This window comes from Podarcis liolepis, assembly GCF_965112155.1.
Source record: "Podarcis liolepis genome assembly, chromosome: 1".
NCBI classification, from domain to species: Eukaryota; Metazoa; Chordata; class Lepidosauria; order Squamata; family Lacertidae; genus Podarcis; species Podarcis liolepis.
Window position 1 is genome coordinate 135182031 of NC_139554.1, and position 11977 is coordinate 135194007.

The 11977-nt window shown below is 43.7% G+C and overlaps 1 protein-coding gene and 1 long non-coding RNA gene across 3 annotated transcripts; both read right to left on the minus strand.

Moving 5' to 3' along the window:
• Positions 1-449: 449 nt before the first annotated feature.
• LOC310693529 lies at positions 450-2806 on the minus strand. The gene is made up of 2 exons (XR_014519223.1): positions 1261-2806; positions 450-753 (listed from the first exon to the last, which is right to left on the minus strand). It is a non-coding gene; the product is annotated as an uncharacterized lncRNA (long non-coding RNA).
• A 4272-nt stretch (positions 2807-7078) lies between these two features.
• On the minus strand, positions 7079-11977 carry LIG4 (DNA ligase 4). Of its 2 annotated transcripts, none has more exons than XM_083499601.1 (2): positions 11578-11977; positions 7079-10875 (listed from the first exon to the last, which is right to left on the minus strand). In XM_083499601.1, the coding sequence occupies exon 2, from the start codon at positions 10860-10862 to the stop codon at positions 8130-8132; it is 2733 nt and encodes a 910-aa protein (XP_083355727.1). In that variant the 5' UTR covers positions 10863-10875; positions 11578-11977; the 3' UTR covers positions 7079-8129. The 2 variants fall into 2 exon arrangements, with proteins under 2 accessions (XP_083355727.1, XP_083355728.1); XM_083499602.1 differs by having other exon boundaries at positions 7079-11180; positions 11578-11968.

Genomic DNA, 11977 nt, shown 5'->3' on the forward strand with positions numbered 1-11977 from the left:
AAGCGCTGCGCTTCGCGCTGCCCCCGGACCTCTTTTGAAGCAAGGGGCTGCAGGGAGAAGCGATCTCCCCGCAAACCCTTGCTTCAAAAGAGGTCCGGGGGCAGCGGGAAGCGCTTCCCGCTGTCCCCGGACCTGGGGCTGCGGGGAGAAGATCGCTTCTCCCCGCCGCCCCTTGCTTCAAAAGAGAAGACCCGCTGTCCCCGGGGCAAGCTTCGTTTTGCGAAGCAAGCCCATAGGGAAATTCATCTTGCGAGGCAACTCGAAAACGAAAAAACCTTTCGTTTTGTGAGTTTTTCGTCTCGCGAGGCGTTCGTCTTGCGGGGTACCACTGTACAGATGAATGTGATGAGGTATTCTGTATATGCAGTATATCAAATATATTTATATTCTGCAGTACAGTGAATGAACTAGAGCATACTGCTCACTATTTATGAACAGTGCATTTTTACAGCCTGTGCTTTCTAAAGCAAAAACTCTTTGAACGTTGTAATTTAATCACTATGAAAGTACTGTCTTCATGATTTTCTGGTACTTAATTTAAAATATCATGTAGATTTGTATACGAACTAATAAATGCTTGTTTCTTTTAGTACTGGGCAGACATAGTATTCTTTAGAGTAGCAAATAAAATTTATTCAAAGAGCTGAGCATTGTTCTCCTTCACATATTTATATTTAAATGAAATCATTGTTTAATATTACTGTGAAATGCATTACTAAAATCAGTGGGGATCTGAATGTTACAATCTTAGCACTTACCGTATTTTTCGCACCATAGGACGCACCGGACAATAGGACACACCTTGTTTTAGAGGGGGGAGAACAAGAAAAACAAATTCTCCCCCTCTCTGCCCAGCGCCCCTTCAACGAAGCGGCAGGAGGCGATGCACAGAGAGGGGGAGAACTTTCCCCCTCTTGTTTTTCCACTCTTAAAACAAGGTGCCATTTAAGTTCAGGCGGCTACCTTGGAAGCCTGGAGAGCGAGAGGGGTCGGTGTGCACTGACCCCTCTCGCTCTCCAGGCTTCAGGTTCCTTTCGACCTGCTCTTTGGGGCTGGCGGGGGGAAGCCCACCACCAGCCCCAAAGAGCGGGTCAGGGAGCAGCGGAAAGGCGCAGCGGAGAGGATCCTGCCATAGCCGCGCGTCACCTCTCCAGCCGGGAGAGGGTCGCGGGGCTATGGCATCTTCGCTCCATAGGATGCACACACATTTCCCCTTCATTTTTGAAGGGGAAAAAGTGTGTCCTATAGAGCGAAAAATACGGTACATAGTGCCTTAAGAGTGTACAAAACGTTCAACATGTGTTATCTCTAATAGTTGTGCCACAAAAACTTATCTGCAGCAAAGTGGGAATGAATGTTATGTTAATAGATACACTTCCTTTTTATAGAAAACTTCTTTTGGAATATACGTTTAACAAGCTATGTACAACTGGGAAGCAGGGCCAGATTTGTAACTAGGATAAATAAAGAATTGGAAGCTCTTCACATGTTTGTGGCAAATGTGTTTTCATGAGTATTTGTGCAGCAAACATGTAAAGTACCGATGACACACATATGTGCTGACAAACACATCTTTAAACACAACATACATATACACGGTTGTAGTCATATGTGACACTTGTTATTACTTGACAATTTTCCACATTGGGTTTTAATAGCTACATGCTCAGTGTTCCCATTTAGTTCAATAATATTTGCATCTCACACCAGGTCATTGACAAGAGTTTAATCTTAAATCTATGGACTCTGCCCCACTAGTTGGCTTCATGACAAATTGTTCTAGGGCACTGTCATTTTTAAGGCATTTTACCTCTTTGGCATGACTGGAACAGGCACCTACCTAGTACAACACTTCCTCTTTCCTGGGCAATTTGGTTGGAGGGATGATAGTACTAGTCCAGAGTACTAAATTACTCTTGTTGCTATGTATCACACCACTGTGTTTCTGCTCCTTTTGGGATTTCTAGCTTGTGGGTTTAATGCCCTTTGACATACAGAGTGCCACCACCTTCTTAAACTCTCTTATACAGTTGTACCTTGGTTTTCAAGCAGCTTAGTTCTCGAACGTTTTGGCTCCCAAACACCGCTCCCGAGTGTTATGGTGTGCGAACCATTTTTGGAAGCTGAACAGGGCTTTTGCAGCTTCCAACTGGCTGCAGGAGCCTCCTGCAACCAATCAGAAGCCGCACTTTGGTTTTCGAACATTTTGGAAGTCGAACAGACTTCTGGACCGGATTCCCTTCGACTTCCAAGGTATGAATGTACTGAGAAATAACTCCAGAGGAACAATTCCAGAGAAACAATTTCCCCACCAGACCTTCACTCCCATACAGCACCAGATCCAGCCATAGGGAGCCTGTCTGTCATCCTCTCCAACTACGTCAGCCTGCTCCAATCCTTGCGCTACCAACCCTTTATGTGAGTCCCCGTAGGAGCACTCCTGCCCTTGAAGGTGGTCCAGCTAGGGCTGGATTGCCCAGATGAGGAGCCCTAATTGCCACAGGTAACAGCTGTGGAGACATCCAGCCCCGCCTGGTTGGGACAGGTCCAAATGGTGCAGGGCAACGTAGTCGAGTAGGATGATGGACCAAATACTCCCTATGGCTGGATCAGGTGCTCTATGTGGGTGAAGGTCTGGTGGGGGGATTGTTTATTTCTAAGTGTAAGGTTTTTATTGCTGTTTAAGAAGGCTTACTATTTGAGGGGGGTGGGGTTTGTTGCTGTTTGAGGTTTTCCTATTTTGTTCAAATAAAAACCTCTTTTCCCTCATATTGTCTACGAAAGATCCTTTAAAGAACCTGCAGTGTTAACTGGCAAAACAAGCAGAGAGTCCTTGGAGACCAAAGAAAGAAATGACAATTTCGTACCTGTTTGGTCTGGCTTTATTTGTAAGGAGGAACATGGCCAAGAAACCCCCTTGGCCTATGAAAGAATATGGCTGATATAGTAACTCAGGACATTTGAATACTTGGATTATTTCCCTTAAAATAATAGGCTTCATGTTGTGTAACCTTGCCTTTGTTCCTCCATAAAGTACAGAAGCTGGACACCACCCTCAGTTTCTGCTGAGGTGTGGCCCTGGCTTGGAAAGGAAGCTTAGAATGCATTTTTCTACTGGCCTCCAATTTCCCCTTCAATATTCCAAATAATCTAAATTCTACCATTTATTAATGGGAGGTCCCGTCCCCCCGCACATCTATAACAATAGTTCTAGTTGCTACCTTCACATACCTGTGCTTTATTTTAACTTTATTTTAGGTCTATAATTGTATATGGACTATGTTTAATGTCACCAGGTTGGTGTATTTTGGTGTATTCAATGGTGTACTTTGCAGAATCTTCTACAACCAGAGGAGGGTTGCGTGAGGAGACATCTATTTTGGGGATGGGAGAGGTGGCTTTGCAGACAAGGGGTGACATAACTGGGCTTTGTAATAAACAAAAAATCTGCCCTTATTCCCTTATGGGGGACACGAGCCCTTACAGAGTCCTTTGTAGGTTCTCCATTGGTCGGAGGAAAAAACAGAGGCCAACCAGAGAATTCTGAGAAGCAAAGCAGCTTGTAAGCCTGATCTTTATTGAACTGTTGCAACAGGGTGCCCCCTTCACACACAGGAGAAGGAGGAGGACCCAGAACCAAGGTGTGTCCACCCTTATATACACATTTTAAATTGCCCACCTTGGAGTCAAAGACCACCCCTAGAAACATCATACCTACATCACAGAAAGGACGGGCTAAGGCAGAAATCTGAGCAGGTTGTTTACCTGTCTGGCAAGTTACCTGTTAATGTTTACTGGATTGATACCCTGGGGAGCCTGGCCAGTCTTTTGTAATAAAAAAATTCCTTCCAGTAGCACCTTAAAGGTCTTTAAGGTGCTACTGGAAGGAATTTTTTTATTTTGACTATGGCAGACCAACACGGCTACCTATCTGCAACTAGTCTTTTGTAATGTTAAGTACTTAGTTCCTGAGCCAAGTCACAGGCTCACCCTATTCATACGCAGACATACCCTTAAGACAGGATTTGTGAAGGAAAAGACAATGGGGAGGCTCTTCCATTGGACCTTGCAGAGAAAACACCTGGTCAGCCTGGGAGTCAAAATGGCTTAATGGCTGCTCTCCTGTGCAGCTTCAGACATGTGGCCTATATATCTATGTACATGTTTGCTTGGTACATTTATGAACCTTTTTTGTCGTCGTTTAGTCGTTTAGTCATGTCCGACTCTTTGTGACCCCCTGGACCAGAGCATGCCAGGCACTCCTGTCTTCCACTGCCTCCCGCAGTTTGGTCAGACTCATGTTTGTAGCTTCAAGAACACTGTCCAACCATCTCATCCTCTGTCGTCCCCTTCTCCTTGTGCCCTCAATCCTTCCCAACATCAGGGTCTTTTCCAGGGAGTCTTCTCATGAGGTGGCCAAAGTACTGGAGCCTCAGCTTCAGGATCTGTCCTTCCAGTGAGAACTCAGGGCTGATTTCCTTAAGAATGGATAGCTTTGATCTTCTTGCACAGTCCATGGGACTCTTATTATATACATAAGACCTTAATTTATTTATTTCAGCTTCTAAGCCTGTTTGGAGCCTGTTTCCCCACAGGGGAGCCACAGAAAGAATGTAGTTGATCAAGGGAGCCGGGGACTCAAAAAGGTTTAAAACGTCTGGCCTAGAGGAAAGTCACTAACTTTTAGTGATTCTGCCAGTCTCTGCTTCCTCCCTCTGCATTTGTAATATAAGGGGTAACAAGGCTGGTTTCCAATACAGGGGTTTAAGTGCTGAAAAAAATGCTGATTATTATTATTTTTTTACCCACACCAATTCTAACAATTGTAAGTGACATGTGCTATCGTAAAATATGCATTTATTTCTGTTTGTGAGAATGAGGGGGGAAGCATCTTTTAAAAACAATTAATTGGCAGGATTAATCTAAACACTCCTTACTGAACTTCAGTAACACTCTGCCTCCCTACTCTGCAATGAACAAGCATTTTCTCAAGGCTGCTGCCCCATTATTGGCAAGCCTGGAGTGTCAATCTTTGGAGGGGGGAGGGCTCACCTTTCTAAGCAGCTAATATGTTACAAGCAAGTTTGGGTGAGCACACAAATGCCAATTTTTATGACTTCAAAAACGGGACAAATTGGGGGTCAAACAGGACAGGAGACTCGTTTTTAAGGAATGGATGACAACCCTAGTTGCAAGGATCCTTTCTGACATGCATTTTGTATTATTTCATGTGGCCAGACAGGTAGGGAGGAAGAGTTGAGTTTTTGTGACCTTCTCTCTCCCCGTGCTACTTTTACAAATATATTATGGACTGGGCTGTGCCGAGCTGGTGAGATGCACACACGAGTCTGACTTGAGAGTTGCTGCTGATGAGGCAGCTGCCTTTGGGTGCCCTCTCTCTGCCACAGGATTAGGCCAGGGAAGGATTAGCCCACTGTTCTCCACAAATCCCACCCGCCAAGGGAGAAGCCACATCTGCCGGCTGTCAGAAGCCAGGGAACAGCTTCACCTGCTGGGCAGCAGCCTGAAGGCGCAGAAGGCAAAGTGACTCCACCTGCCGCTGATCAGCCTTCTTGCTCCTGATGAGAGCCAGCTGGCTCCAGCTTTCTTTTTAAAAAAGGATAGTGTTTTTGAGAAACATAGTGTGTCCAGTACAAGGGGCAACACTGGACTGTTGGATTGGCTAGTGTCCTAGTCCTGTGCTGTCAGCCACGGCAGAGCTTAGTGGAGGGATACCTTGGGGCTCCGTTGCTTGGAAAACACCTCCTCTCGGTGTCCAGCCGTCTGTTCAGCTTCTGGCTGCACGCAGACGTTATCTCCTCCTTTGGTGCAAAGGATGACGATCCATCAACCTCTCATGCAGATTTACGATGAATCGAAACCACCGGCAGTGCTACCATTTGTCAGGATTCTCAGCCGCAGTCAGAGGTAACTGGCCTCACTCCAGGCAATCGGCTTGAGATCCTTGTTGACCTTCCCGTCTGCGTCTCCCGGCAGGATACAGGCAAGGTCACAAATCAGCGATCCTCCTCAAACGTGAGAAGAACACACCCTCCTCCCTCCTCTCCCCCAGGGAGGGGGAAAGAGACAGACAGGAGTCTATTTACATGTCTTTATTCCTGTCATTCCAGCAGTACAGAGAAACGTGTCTGCACTCTCCAGTCTCCAGCAGTAGAGTCACAACTCCACCCCTGTACTTCCAGTACAGGTCAGATGACACTCTGAGCTAACATCCGGTGCTCAGTACAATGAATAGACTGCCCCCTTTTTCCACTAGTACAGTTCCAGACATCAACATCCTGTTTTGCATTCCAGCCACCTGCAGCTGGCTTTTGCATTGCTGCTTTTTCCTGACAGAATCAACCTCAAGGGGGTACTTGCCTGGAGGCAGAGTCCAAGGTCCAGAGTATCTCAGTTCACGTAGTCAGACAATCCAAGGGTCAAGAAAGCCAAGCGTCCAAGCTGAAGTCACGAGAAGCAAGAAGCAAGGTCCAGCCAGGAACAACGAATGTTGTTTCCAGCAACTGAGGCTGGAAACTCTGCTTACAAAAGCTGGAGATTTCTGGTGCTTCTGCTGCTCAGCAGGTGAAGAAGCTTCCTGGTCCTGGACCCCTGCCTCCCGCTGCCCCCTCCTCAGCTCGCTCACTGACACTATCCCTCGCACTGAGACCTGACATGGCCAAACCAAGCCGTGAAATGTGGCAAATGAACAAACAATGCATGTATGACATTTTATTTGAAAAAGGGGTGGGGAATATAAATGGGAAATATAAATACAATGCAAGAAAGGGTATGTGTTGATGTATTTTACTTGGTATGTGGCCTAAAATATCAAACCTTTTTCCACACTTGATCTGGAATGAAAGAAGACAGCAATACTGTACTACTGTCTTCCCCTTTGGCTTCAAAACCTATGATTATGTCACCTAGTAGAAAATTTAAAAATGTTTGGATAACAAAGACTCTTCAACATTAGTATTGTCAGCGTCCAAAATATATCAAAAAGTGTTTCTAGTATACTTGAAATACATCAGAAAGGACTCTCAGCAAGTCTTTCTGATTTCAAAATCAGAAGCAGTTTTTTTTAAAAAAAGTATTTTATTTGTATAGTTATTTACAGAACTTTCTTTCAAAGGATGAATGCCCCGATTTAATTTTTTTAGACTTTTAAATTAAAATTATAATCCGCAAACTGCAATCCTGTGACCCCAGAAATATATCCCAAGAGTCCGAGGAAACATCAGAGCTCCCTGTCCATCGATGATGGAGAAATAAAATGTCAGATCCACCACACAACAGTTATGGAAACATCTAACAGCTTTTGAAGCTCCAACACTGGTAAGGGCCCCACCGTTTCGCCTAAAGATTTTCCCAGTGGGAGGGAAATGGTTATTTATAAAAACATCCGTTAAAAGGACACGATTGCAAGATCACTTTTCCACCCTCATTTCTTTCCTGCCAGGAAGAGCAGAGTTGGAGAAGGCAGTTCCACCACCTTCTGTACCACCCCTGTAGGACTGAAGTCTAAAAATACCTATGAGGGACGAGCCACAGGCTGCCACGGTGGAGACGCCTGGATCCTCACTGGCAGCTGTGCCAGCAGAGCTCTACAGTGACTAGATGAGGCTTCCTCAACCTCGGCCCTCCAGATGTTTTGAGACTACAATTCCCATCATCCCTGACCACTGGTCCTGCTAGCTCTGGATCATGGGAGTTGTAGGCCAAAAACATCTGGAGGGCCAAGGTTGAGGAAGCCTGGACTAGATCCACAGTACTGGAGGTGGTTACACTTGCTTGGCTTATAGTCCTATTGGGTTTGACTAAATTACTTCAGGTCCACTTTCTCCAGTTTAACTCATTTGCAAGTTGGGTTTATGTTTAACAAATATTTGACCAAAGCAGGTATATAAATGTGCTAGCCGCAGCTCAATAAAATGGAGGATTGTTTTTTTAAAAAATAACCTAATTTTCAGCACCATACCTGAAAGCTTTTCTTCCATGTTCATACTTGTGAAACTTTATCTACAAACTTCAAAATGAAGTGAAGAATTAAAAGGAGCCTGGCAGAATTCATTAAATAGATAAATGAAGTTAATCAAAGTAATTATTTTCCTATTAAATGAAATGATTTAAATTAAGTAAACATTTTCATTTTGTAACTTGCCAGTCTTTATAGAATCCTTTACCCACTGCTCAGACAAAATTTTAAACTTCCTTTTGAACGTTCTTCTCAGTGTCTTTATCTCCTTCAAATGAGCATGATCTCCACTGATTACATGGGACACACCCTCTTCAAGCTGCTGAACCACTTTTGCTCCATGAAATCGAAGTATCAGTGCAGTTAATAGTTTTGTTTGTTTAATCCTAGCACCTGAATTACTCAATTCATCAGAAGGATCCACGTAAATCGTGTGCTGCCTGAACATACATAGTGGAGAGCTTTCCCATGAATAACGTGCTTCTATGTCAGCAATTGCATCCTGAGAGATCTCTGCCTGAACGTTATTCATTCTTGAGAACACCTTCTTTAGTTTGGCAATATCAGTATCACCTGTGTAACTATCACCATAGCAGTCATATTCACAGGCAAAATGTTGTTTTGTTTCTGGAGACATATGAATCATGAAATCAAGCTGCCAGGGTACAAATGTTTTGGATTGAAAGCACTGTAAAAGCCATTCCGCTCTCACAACATCATACTTGTCAGAAGAAATAATATTTTTCACTCTGACATTCTCAATTCCTGCAATCACACAATAGGTGTCCAAACCAGGATTCTGGACTATGCTGCCACCATATTCCGCTATTTTACTTTCCAGCTGATATTTTGAATATTTTTGTGTCCCTGTCATAACACAAAACTCAACATCTTCAAATATACTGGAAATCTGGTTTACATTTGAAAGATCAGGAGCTTTAAAATGATCTATTAAACCAATTTTTTTCTTAATCTTGGGCACAGTTTTACGTTTCTTTCCTTGTGGCTCATCATTATCTATATCAAAGTGCTTAGTCGCTAGCTTTCCACAAGCTTTACCTCTGAGTTGCTCTAGAATGTCAAGAGTCATACAATCATGCCATTCTTTATCTTCTCTTATCCTCTCAATACGAGGGAAACGTAATGTATAATCAGTTTTGTACATATCACTGCTCACAATCTCTGCTGCTTTAATCTGGACGATGACTGAATTACAAGGCTCAATATAGACTTCAGGCTTCTCAGTTCCACACAAGATATTTAAAGGAGGATCTCTTTTACGATAAGGTTTCCAATATTTGGCTAATTTCAAGCCAAGATCATAAAGTTCTTTCATAGTGTAACCAGAACCAACACGACAAATGGAGTGGAACACTGATGGTTTTTCACCAGGCGGAGGAGTCTCAGCAACTGCACATAAAAAATGTGACATCATGCCACCACGAAGACCTTTTCCCCAGTAGCCCCCAACAATTAAAAGGTCTAGTTCATCCATTAGTCCACTAACATACTCTGGTTTGATCTTGAACCATCCTTCCCCACGTTTGTCCGGCTTGTAAATTGACATGGGATCTTTTATCACAATTCCTTCTTCTCTGTTATCTATTGCTTCATTTAGAGAATCTATTACTTCTTTTTGAGTGTTAGCTTGATTTTTAGGAACAAACTGCAAACGACCTTCTATTGGTGTAAACATCTCATTCAGTTTCTCATATCTTTTGCTCAACATCTCATGACCCAATTTTTGGTTATTAACCATTAGAACATCAAACACACAGAAGCATGTCTGTAATTCTGAATCATCCGACATCTTTTTGATGTCAAATTTGCTACCCTTCTGTACAAAGTTCTGTGTGGTGGGATTGTAGGCCATCATTTCACCATCCAGAATGCAGTTCTGAATATTATTGTTGAAGATATTATGAACAAATGGAGTCAATGAACCTTCCAAGGGAGAAGCTCCAAACTGCTGAGTATAATCATACCCATTTCGGGAAAAATACTTGTAAACATCTCCATCTTTGTGCATCTGCATTCGCTCACCATCTAATTTGGTTTCTATGTAAAAACTCTGGTTGTTCATTTGTTTTTCAATTTGTTGTATATCAGCAATAGCAGCAAGCATCGGTTTAAAGGCAGAAAATAATGTAATAGAAACATCACTAAGAAATACAGAAGGATTGTGTAACTGTCTACAGACTTTCTCCAAATCAGTTGTAACATTGTGCAATTCTGAAGCATCAGGATGAAAGATGGAAAGTAAGGTTTGCTGGCTGACACCAAGTTTCAAATCTTTTATGATCATCCTGATCAACCATTTCTGTTCAAGTGCTGAACTCTGAGTTATTAACTGAAGAAGGCTCTTCTTGACCAGATCCCTCCTTTTGGCAGCATTATTATTAGAAATGGAATCTAAAATATCGTTCACTTGTTTTATGGTCAGTTGACCTTTCCTGGGACACCTTTGTTTCAACACAAAATAGGCAATCATAGCAAAGTCTCCAGCGTCTCCCCGTGAGCCAGTAGGTGTTCGATAATTTAAGAGTTTTAAAGCATCTTTTCCATCTTTGGGTAAATTTAAGAGCTCAATATACAGCTTAGCAAGCATGGTTTCTTTAATTCCATAAGCCATCCTTTCTCTTTCCAACTGTGGAAGAATAAGCCTCATTGCTGGATAAAAAGAATCTGTTACATCTTTTTCATTTTTATGAAGAGCATCATGATATTTCCTCCAGGAATCTAAAAACTCCTTGAAATTCTTGGTTTTCTCAGGTCGGGATTTGCATTTTTGTATTCGTTCTAATGTTGAACAGAGATCTTCAAAAGGAACTTGCGATGCCACAGTTAGTTGGGAAGGAGAACAGGAAGTAGAGATGGAAGACATCTTGAGTATTTCACTACAAAAAGAAAGAAAATGGCAAGTTTGTTTTCAAATAGTACAACTCGCACCTTATTCCTGCTTTTCCTTGAATTAGCAACAGCTCTACATTTAAAATGAATTAAAATCTCAGTTTTATTACACGTTAGGTCCAGTCATGGATGACCCTGGGGTTGCGTGCTCATCTCGCTCTTTAGTTTAAAAAAATGGTAAGATGATACATGCATCATTTTATTTGTATGCCATCTATGCATGATGTGGTGATAGCTGTGGAGGGATTTAGGAAGTTTTTCTCTTCTCATAACTCAGGGCCACCCTGTGAAGCTGAATGTTGGAAAGAAAAGCAAAAAAAGTACTTTTTCACACAGTGCACAACTAAACTATGGAATTCATTCCTACAAGACATAACGCTGACCACCAAATCTGATGGCTTTAAAAGAACATTATATAAATTCATGGAGCCATAGTGGGAATGTTCTACCCCCCACAGTAAGATGCAATTTGCCTCTTCATGCGAGCTGCTGTGAATCGCAAGTGAGGAGAGAGAGGGCTGTTGCTCTCATCTCCTGTGTGGGCGTTTCTTCTAGAGAGTTAGCCACTGAGAGAAGAGATGCTGGACTTGAGGGGTCAGTGGTCTGGTCTAGCTAGATGACTGCAATGGAGTGACCGAAAGAGGAGAGCAAGAGACACACATGAAAAACGAGAGAAAGAAGTATCTCACCGTCTGGATAGGTCGTATTTCCAGGTTCAAAGGTTGAAATATCTTTAGTTTTAACATGTGGGAGGAGCACGACGTCGCAGACACCAATACAGAAATCACATGTTGACGTGGCTGCCGCTGCCCGCAGGTGTGTCCAGGCCACTTCGGGGTCCCTGCGGCGAAGGCGACCCAGCAAGAGCAGCCCGGGGGCTTCTCCTCCCCCGTCCAGCCCTGGCCTGAGGCGCCGGAGGGTCTGCCTGGCACGCAGAGGGGAGAGACCCCGCAGAGCCGCGGCCGGCCTGCTGGGCCCAGGGCTCTGGCTCCCTTCCTTCTCACCTCCTCCTCGTCCCCCTCCGCCGCTCGCACAGAGACCAAAGCACAGCCTGACAGGAAGAGCGCCGGCGGCCTTTCTGCTCTGCGC